Here is a 10,271-nt window from a genome sequence, read left to right on the forward strand (position 1 = left end):
ACATGAGGTCATATTTTATTTTCACAATCCTTGCCAATCGGATCAGCCAAATCAGCCTCGTATCAAAGCACTCGCAAAAGCAAAAATGTCAGCAATTAGATAGTTCTTTCCAGAAGAAACGAGACGGGCAAATTTCTGTTCCCATTGTTTTATAGCAGGAAGTATTATTGAGGAAGAAAAATTCCGGCCCCAGAACATTCGGTATCATAGTGCGTTGAAGTTGGCTTGAGCGCTGAACAGACGAGCCCAGCTCGAGAAGAACTGCCTTAGGCCAAATTCCGTAAGGTTAGCTTCAAGCTCAGGGGAGGAAGGTTGGTTGTTATATTTCTATCTTATCAGCTGAGGTGCTAATTAGATACCTGATTCGCCGCTCCTGGTCCTATATAAGTTATAGAGCCGCTTTCAACCTGAGTGTATCTTACGTGGAGTCGGTTTGGTCGGTAAAGATTTTTCTGCAGGAGGTGAAAAAAAGAGGATTTTAGGGATAAAATCTAAAATGCATTGTGGTATATTTTGGTCTGAGAAAAGAAAAGAGGTAAAGAGGTAATGGAGTTCCGGCAATGGCGTTATTCGCGGTTCCAGGTGGCACACCACACCCAAAATAACTACTCAAGGAGGGACGGGTGTGGATGGCAATCAATATTCAGTGGCTGGCTTTCGCGTGGCTTTCGTTCTTACCTTTGGTACTAAAACCTTTGATTAATAGTAGCCAGATTTTCGTGAATATTGGTGGATTGGACATATCACTGTGATGAAACGTAGTTGGATAGCTAATTATTTTTTATGCTTAAATGACGGTATTTCTGTTTTACCGGAAGCAGACCGCTAAACCGATTGATTCGACCAAGCACTGTTCTGTTCATTCGTCGGTTTTCCGCTTAATATCAATAACAATGAAAAGGTCAACATGAAGCAGGCTTTTAGCTGAAACCAAACTCCATAACATGTCCGGTATTCACCACGAGAAACGTGTTCGAGTGGTATTTGTCCGGAAAGACGTGTGATCGCAGTAATAGTTGGTAGTGTGATCAGAGCCATCATACACTTTAATCAGTTGTTCAAGTAAAGTTCACATCTCTCGTCTGTGTATTGGAAAAGTACCTAATTGGATTCACATGTACAGGTGTAGTTCTTTCAATGGTTGAAATTCTTTTTGGTTTTGGTCCAGATAACCCATGACTTGCGATATGCGATATCGAAGGTACTTATATAAACAACTAGCACTGAAGGTCCAAGGCAATGCGCTGTTGTTACATAACACTAAAACCACAGATAGTTATTGTTAATTAAAACAGTAATATAAATTTATTTTGTAGTGTCGCATTGGATGGTCGAATGAATATGTTTGCATCCCAGCCCTGACATTCAGTGAAATTTCAAGAACAAGTTGTCACATTTCCTAATAAATAGCAAAAAATATAAATATGCTTAATAGTCGATTCGTGGTTGAATAATTTCCGCCTCACGATTGGCTGTCACGCTTATCGTGACCCGCGAGTGATCAGCCGGATGGGATATAAGTACTTTATTCGATCATATTCAAATATACTGTCTGTAATTATCAAGCAGGAGTTTATCACAGGTCACTGGAAGCGTGATATGCACTGTACTGACTCGTCTTGCTGCTAATCAAAGTAACAATGGTGAGCACGAAAATACGTTTTCTTCGAGTTGAATTAATCTCTCTCACAAGAACTCACACCAATGATCTCCGATGAAAGTTTACTTGTCTTGACGTGCTGGCTGAGTTGAGTTTAATTACTGCTTGTGTTTGCTTCGACTTTGCAGGATAAATCCACTTCAGTTTACGAACGACCGCCGATCAAAAGCCCAATGGTGAAGAGAAGAAAGAACGGAACTACATCGAGCGTTAAAAATGTTCAAATAGCAGTGTTGGGAAAAGACGGCGTTGGAAAATCAGGTTAGTTGAAAAAAGCTGAAGCACTTGAGACGCACTTACGTAAAAGTTCATTGATACAGCTACTCAGTACTTTTTCCCTTTTCCCAAGTCGCAGTGGTTTTTAATAGTTAAAACGCCACGAGAACCCATGGTTAGAATTAAGCTTAACGGAAAGGTAAATCTTTTCCGCACAAGACTTTCTGAACCGCACTGATTATAATATTCTGTCAGTGTTCATTTGATAACCCCAACTGGAGCAGAACCTGTTTATATTAAACAAGCCACTCGAGTCTAATGTATATGTCTATTTGGCGGAAAATTTTCGACCTTTTTCTGTAAAAGAAACTTTGCAGGCAAACTCTGAAAACTCAGTATTAAGTATAAGTAGTGCGGGAATAGACGGGGAGGAATTTTAATTGTGAGTTCCAATTGTTTTGATAACTATTCGACAAAGATGACCTGCATCGAAAGGCTTTTAACTTGAGGACTTCATGGCTAGACAACTTCCGAAGTGCTTTTAAAAACAGTGAGTTTTTTCAAAATAGTATAAGATCACATATCCGTCCTCGCACCAAAATAGCGAGGAACCATTTCTTTGTTTATGTATAGGTACTGGTTGCTACAGAAGTTACTTCAATTTCACGACTCATTTCGGGCCGTAATTTACCAGAATGGACGAGATTTTTGCAGAACATTGATTGAAGTTTACATACTGTGCGACGAAGTTCAGTTTGTCACGACCTTAAATTAAAGAGTTCATCAGAAATTTGTTGTTATAGGATTATTTATTTTCGTTTCATCAAAGACTGTAAGCAAGGTCACAAAGGCGTCATCTCTCGCATGATTTAACTGTCTAGATAAAACTAGCTCAGTTTTCATTTCTAGAACCTTAACTCTCGCAAACATTCTTGTTGACAATGATATGACTTTTGCTGTATTCACCATGATCAGGATATCAAACGACTCAAGAATTAAATTAAACGACGCAGACTGCATGGAACATTGAAAGAATTATTATCATCAGAAGACAGAGTGATCTTGGCATTCCTAGAAATCGTGAATTCGTGACAAAATTCAAACGCAATGGAAAGCTCGACCACGATTTAAAATTTCCCGGCTTTTCTGCGCATTGGTAAATATTCTCCATTTTAAAAACTCTCGTATTTTTGTTTATTTGGTGCATTCCAGACAGAGAATCGAACTCTTTATTTCAAGCTATGTTATATAACTTTACATGGTTTACTAATTGAGTTCTTTAGCCAAATTTAACCGCAAAATGTTTTGCAATATTTGCTTGAGCTCAACCATGTGCAGCAGATATGCCACCCGCTTGGGCAATTAAGTCAAGTCACGAAAAGGCATTTATCGGTAAAAAGTGTCTGTCTAGATGCTGGAACAACTGGTCTTATTTGCACAGTTAAGAAAACAAGATAAGCATTTAGACTTCAAACATTTTTCTCGAAATAGTTTATGCTCGAACAGAGTGATTTAAGTAAGGGTCAGTAAGTCATCTTGACTCATTCACCTCGCAGTTGCCGTTACGCCAACAAATTAAATCATTGATAATGCAGTTTTTATTGCTTGTCATGTCTTTGATAAAGGGGCATAATTTTTGCGGTAAAGTCCACCTTTAGATTTAAAAAATACCTGAGTGGACTTGGTGCAAAGAAAAAACCGACTCGTTATACTTGAGGTTGTGTTTTCTTGATCTTTTTTTATCCAAAATCTTCCGGACCTTCCGATTGCTATCTCCCAGTTATGTTGAGCCAGAATACCTTTGTCATCGGATGTAGTTACTGGGTATAACGAAAATCTAGCTCGAGCTCTGCACGTTTCTGGAAAATTTCTCGATCGAGTGGTCGGAGATACCGTACCATATTCTTTCTCTTTGTTAGCAAGCCAGATTCATAGCATTGCCTCAAAGAAACAAAAATTGAGTGGGTGTTACTCGACTGTTCTAAGTAAGCGTCTTATCTCAGTTGCCACTCCTGAATATGTTGGTATTAATCCTTCAGTTCCATTTTTCTTCTTTGGATGCTCCAAACCAATACCAATTGCTCACAGACCGTCTGTTATTTAGATATCTAAAATATTCTTCACAATCTATGGTAGTAAAACTTGACAGTGATCAGGACAAGACTTTTTAATCACCATTTATACAGAATTTTATTTCATTTTACATCTTTACAGTCAGTGTGATATTCTCATGCATTTTATCCACATTTTTTTAATAATTACCTACATTTATTATAACCTGGGTCTGATTGGGTATAATGCATCTCCACAGTTTTGATTGGCCGGTTTATTGGCCATGGGATACCATGCCCGAGAGCTAGCGACCATTAACTCGTCTTCTCGTGTCAGTCTTTCATAATGAAATCAGTAAGATCTAGCAATATTTCTTGTTTCTTTTTTTTTTTTTAATGAAACAATTATTCCACTCACGTGGCGTCTCGACCGAGTATCTATCACCTCATATTCAACGCCCCGCTGTCATGGAATAACCGTTAAGTAGATGTAGAGTTTTTCGGTGCAGTCTTATTAAAGCACACACTGCGAACGAGGTTTAGCTTGGGCACCGTGCATTTGTCAGTCGGTATTAAAACGGCTTAAGACTGCGACACGCCAAAGAGGATTATATCAGTACGTAATTCTCTGCCAGCAGAACATATATTTTCACAGTCTCCCAAATATATATACAGCGATTTTTCCGAAATATCCGCGATTTCCTGTTGTACATATCTTCACAGCATTGCGTTAATCTGATATAAGTTGCTAATACCATAGCTAGGTAGCTGTGTTAAATTAAAAAATATAAATGTACTTGTTTTGTTTTGTTTGCTAGCGTTCACCGTTCGAGCTTTAACCAGACGCTTTATAGGAGAATACGACACAACATTGGGTAAGTTGAGATTTTTACCACAATTGTCTGATAAGCAGTGATGCTCTCATGCAGCGCATTAAAGCAATCATACTGCATCTAAATACGGATCGAGTTACGATAAACTTAGGCTCTATGAACTCTTGTTAGTGGCAAATTACTTCCTGGATTAAAGCTAATCACATGAGCACCTTAAATACCTTTTGTCTCCAAGAATTACCTTTGACCTTCTGTACAATCAATATATATCTAATGGATGCAATTGCTTCCAAAAAATAACCTGAGGCATTTAGTATTCATCAGCTACAATGAAATAACTTGGCGCTTAATTCACCACGAACAGGGTCAAGATAATTGATGGAGTTTAGTTTCAGAACTCGTTTGTTTTTGTTTGTTTACCCGTTGTCAGCACTTTGTCTGGGAAGCATAACATGAAACCACAAAATAACCACATGAAATTACTGCTTAGTTGCTTACATTTACGATTTTGTCCACAGACTTAATAGTTCAGTAAATCACGTTGTAAGGGGAATAAACGTTGTACTCAGAAGTTTACACTTTAATGATTACACCGCTTAGGATTTTATCTACCAACTCAAAAGTTGGAACCGACCATGACCTCCCAAAAAACGCCCGCGTGGGAGACTGGGCTAACTGCTAAAGGCTTTGAAGATACGGTAAAGATTCATAACAATTACGGAAGTTTTGAATGTAGGGCCCAGGGGACCAGACGACGCGCAAACAAAGTGTGAATGAATATATGTTCATAATATATGAATATATGTTCATAAGAATACTATATGATAGCGAAAAAGAATGCGCCAGAAATTAAGTAGACGTTCTAGACGAAAGGAGACGATGGCACAGCGGCTAAGATCCTTAGCCCTATGTCTCCATTTTCTCTGTTTTATTTCTATTTTCCTTTTTTTATGCGCTTATTTGCCGTTGATCCTCAGTGAAGACAAGATCTGTGTCTCTGCTTGTGTTTATCGGCTTGTAAACGTGACGGCATTTCTCCATAGAAATGCTCTTAAGTCAAGCTTATATGTTTATAATTTTGTCGCTGGTTAAATCCGGCCGTTAGACATGAGTTACGTATATCTTGAAAATTGACTTCAGTCTTGACTGAAGTCTTTTGAAGTTTTGACTTCAGTCAAAAAATTCATTCTATTTCATCACACATTTATTGTGAAATACATATAGCATATATAGCTATAGATAGATTTCCTATCCACTTGAAAATGTACAGAAGCTGTACACGTAAGGAGATATTTGGCAATTTTTGGCCATCACATTCTTTAGCTGTCCTGGTTGTCTGGGTAAACATTTTTTTTAAGCTAATTACTAAGATAGACTTAAAATATAGACTGCAGTGCAACGTTAACCATCACTCTTTCAATTCACGGGCAATTTGTTGAGCGATCGATTTATATATAGCATTTCTACTTACCAAAATACCGTTTGCGCCGAAAATTTAAAGTTTTTAATTTCATGTTTCAATATTTTATTCGGCCTCGTAAAGAAGTAGCCAAAACCGACGTGCAGATACTGGGAGCCATTATCGGCAACAATACCTGTAGTTTTCGGTACGTTTGGGACTGAAATGGTTTTAAACTTTGATAGTTACCAGTTGCTCTTTGAATACGTCTCTTACATCTTAAATGAAAAAGTGATTGAAGACGTCCGTCATAAAAAGTCGTGACAGGCTAGGACACATACAGCCAGATGGCCTCCAGAATCTGTACTGCAGCTTACAAATTTAGCTCTGTATTTTTAAAAACAAGCAACTTGTTAAGTACGTGAAGGCTGCTTCCACCGTCAATCCGTCTTCTCTAGCACAATTGCTCTTTTATAATCCTCCTGCACTGTTTATTCAGTTACAACTTCGACTGAAAACACAACTCAAAAAAGCTAAGCATTCTTGTACTCATTAGGTCAGATAAAAGATTCAGTCTGAAATAATATTGTTGTCGTACGTGGTACAAAAACACCCTTTAAGCTGATTGCGAACAAGAAAAAGGTGGCATGGGGAGATCAGTAAGTCTATGTTACACTGGCTACGCAGATTCTCCTGCAGCTTGTCTCGCAGTTTTATTGCGACACAAGTTGCATGAAACCTTACCTACTGTAAGAAAATCTTGCAATGTTTTGTTGCCACGTGAAGACAGCTGTGCTTTGTGCAGAGCTGACTGCAACCGAAAAACTCTGTAAAATAACACATGTTCATTTCACACGTTTTCAGAGCACGTAACACAGGCAATATCTCTCACAACGGCGCGACAGAACTTTGAAACAAATTCCAGTGATTTTTCAAGAAAAATTGCTTAATGCAAATACATAATTGAATCGTAGCTGAAGTTTTCCTTAGAAACTCTTGGGCAACATTAGGAAATCTTTGAAAGTCCTCGGCAACTTTCGTAAATCATCGGGACATCTTCGTCAATGTTCGGTATAGTTAGCAAGTATAACTTAAGCTTTGATTCTTTGCGCCGCCGCTTCCTCTATCAGATTCCAAGAAACTGGAGTTCTTCACTGAGGTTGAAGGCAACACATGGGAGCACTTCTTGTATGATCTGTGAAATCAATTTTACTTTATTTTCCTCGCAGAATGCACGTACCGTCATCATGTTGAGTTGGACGGTCAGTTTTTATCTCTTGACGTGTTGGACACTGCAGGAAAGGTAAGTACTGAATTAAGTTCTTGGAAACTAAAACTCTTAAAGAAACACAAGATGACTGAAATAATATGCGGTTGTCTAATAAATCTTGAAATACCATGACTTGCACCGGTGAGAGGAAATAGGTGGATTAAAATATATACTCCATTGAGGGTTATCTGAATTCGTGAAACAAATCAAAATTAAACTCTAAACATTCCAGGAACAAAAATCGGTGCGCTGCGAACCAGAGGCAAGAATTAGTTCTCATTCTTTTCTCTTGAAAAAAAAAAGGTGCCAAAAAAAAAAGGAAAAGTTTCATCACAAGGCTTGAATTTTGATTTCTTGTAACGAAATCAAATTTGTTGAAATGCAATCCTCTGCTTCCATCTTGCAATCCTGCACTCAATCCTAAGACTATTTTTGCTGGTGAGTTCCCTGAAAACCTATTTTAATCAATGCATGAGTGCACATGGTGGCATTTGACTACGGATGTTCTCAAACTTCGCAGTTGGATGGCTGCCTTTATTTTCGTTATCTGTCTACTTGAAATTGTGTTAATTTGCAAGGGTGAATAAGATACCGCGATTGGAGTTCTGACAACCCTTCCCTTATTAATTCTTCTGTTTCTTGTAGAACTCCCTGGAAAAGGTGGACAATTGCGTGCACACGGGATCAGACCTGTTCTTCGTTCTGTATTCGACAACAGACAGGTCCTCGTTTGAAGAAGCTTCCCTTCTCTGCCAATACCTTCTGAAAACGAAGAACGTCAACCCAGCGTGTCTAATACTTCTTGGAAACAAGTGCGATCTAAAGCACTTCAGAGAAGTTGACGAGTATGAGGGGCGCCTCTTAGCACAGGCCCTGGAATGCGGCTTCTACCAGTTGTCAGTTTCGGAAGGATTTGATGACTCTCAAAATGTTTTGTATAATACTCTAAAGCAGTTTGTGAACACACAGAAACAGGGCTCGCCCTCAATAAGGGTGTTTATTGACAATGTGTTGAGTCGAAAGAAGTCAGTCTCCTAATGAAAACAGTGAAAGCTCCCGGCCATAAAGAACAGGAAGCCAAAATGGAAAAGTGTACAGTGCCATTGGGGCATCAGTCCCGACACAACCAAATAACTGTATTTAACTTACTGCAAAAATATTTTCTCCTTGTAAATTATTGGCGTTTTACACAATTTACATAAACATATAGTTCAGTGACTTCAGTCAACGAAGTCGTTGAAAGGCATGGGAAGAAAAACTCTCAAATTTTAAACTTAAGTTGTTATAAAAATTATAAAGTCGCTGTGCAGAGTTACCCAATTTTTAGACTTTGGGTGACTCATAAGAACTTTAACTCAACAATTCATGTTTTGACCAATTTTTCTCACTCAGACTAGTCAGTGTACCACACGCGTGTTTCGATAAGGTGCTATGTCTTGGATGCCCCGACATCTATCCACACTAATACGTTAGAGAAAAGCTCAAAGACCTATCGCCTATTTGCAGCCTACGTGTAAGCGTGCCCATTCATTGTTTTCGCAGCTCCTTTGCCATTCCATACCAAAAGGACTCGAATACGCCAATACGCTGCCAGAAAACGTTACAAAAGTTGTTTACGCATGTAACAAATAGACGCGCCCACGGTGTTTGTAGCATTTCCCATGTAGGTGTCTTCGAAAGGCTGCTTCTATTTCCGCCGGGAATGTATTCGTTCTGGATAAAACGTGCCACCATTTTCCATCGATTTAGTGTGTAAAAATTGCCAAAACCATCGAAATGTTTGCGTTTTAAAACGAGAACGTATTTACCTTGATGATTTACCCAACGATCTGTACCACTTACGCTTCATATACGGGAAAAATTGTGTACCCTCCTTGGCGCCACGCCTTCCTCCATTCATATTGGTGCACAGGGTCAGAAAAACGGCGTTGCTGCCTTCCGGTGCCATCAGGCATGATGGGCAGTAAGTACTTTCTCCCTTCGTAAATCACCTTTTTTTAGACCTGTTTTATGAAGTCCAATAATGGTTTTCCATAAGAAGGCTTTATTTTAGGTTAGCTAACGTAGATAGGATTGTTTCTGTTTTGTTGTAAATATTGTCAAATCTGGTATGTAAATACTTTCAAATGAACTGCCCAAACGTGTATAGAATGAATTTGTGATATTTATAACTGTAAAATGAAGATATAAACTAAATAAAGGGGTCATTTGTAGTAGCCACTGTTTTTGTTTCAAATTATGCCAGGACACCTGCAAAATACTGAGAGAGCTCAACTGACCGTATTGATTGCAAACGCAAAAACGTCAAGAGAAAATTCTCTTCATTTTAACTCATAACTGCTTTAGTTTAACCTTCGTTATGCAGACAACGTTTAAAAAATCAACTGCAACAGTTGATAAACAAATTCACACTTCAGAAAGATGGTTATGAAACACTATGTGCGCAGTCGATTCTTCTAGTGTTGCTAATCTTCAATTCTTCCTCGTCAAATTCTTATTTCGTTCAAATTTTCCTTTTCTCCTTTAAACTAATTTTTTTTATACGAACGTCTACCGATTTTGAAATTGACATTGTTCCGTAGCTGAATGTTGTTAATTTTAATTTTTGGTCATTTGAATCTCAAAACGTCCACGGTTGTTTTAAAAAGTTACAAGGTAAAGTTTTTCGCTGTAAATCAACATAGAGATAAACCAAAATAGGGACACAGTGATATGCCTTGAAATAAGAAAAACATACTGTAGCTTACGTGAGGTGTATTCTAGCATTTAGCGCTCTTCGACTATACTTTTGATCGAACGAAACTTTCAAAAAGTTCTTAACTAAATTTCAGATCAGCCTGAG

The 10,271-nt window shown here is 38.3% G+C and overlaps 1 protein-coding gene across 2 annotated transcripts; it reads left to right on the forward strand.

Annotated features, from left to right (window-relative positions):
• Positions 1-292: 292 nt before the first annotated feature.
• Positions 293-9,652, forward strand: LOC146464719 (ras-related and estrogen-regulated growth inhibitor-like). 2 transcript variants are annotated; one of them, XM_085129266.1, is made up of 5 exons: positions 293-311; positions 1,789-1,921; positions 4,746-4,802; positions 7,389-7,462; positions 8,075-9,652. In XM_085129266.1, exons 2-5 carry the CDS (start codon positions 1,834-1,836, stop codon positions 8,465-8,467), a joined length of 612 nt encoding a protein of 203 aa, XP_084985392.1. In that variant the 5' UTR covers positions 293-311; positions 1,789-1,833; the 3' UTR covers positions 8,468-9,652. The 2 variants fall into 2 exon arrangements, with proteins under 2 accessions (XP_084985392.1, XP_084985391.1); XM_085129265.1 differs by lacking the exon at positions 293-311 and adding an exon at positions 1,383-1,643.
• Positions 9,653-10,271: the final 619 nt, after the last annotated feature.

Source organism: Pavona decussata, unplaced genomic scaffold, assembly GCF_977016875.1.
Source record: "Pavona decussata unplaced genomic scaffold, jaPavDecu1.1 SCAFFOLD_161, whole genome shotgun sequence".
NCBI lineage: Eukaryota > Metazoa > Cnidaria > Anthozoa > Scleractinia > Agariciidae > Pavona > Pavona decussata.

Coding starts and splice junctions, on each gene's coding strand:
- LOC146464719 (XM_085129265.1), top strand. Junction 1,922..4,745: donor AGACGGCGTTGGAAAATCAG/GTTAGTTGAAAA, acceptor TTTGTTTGCTAG/CGTTCACCGTTCGAGCTTTA. Junction 7,463..8,074: donor TGTTGGACACTGCAGGAAAG/GTAAGTACTGAA, acceptor TGTTTCTTGTAG/AACTCCCTGGAAAAGGTGGA.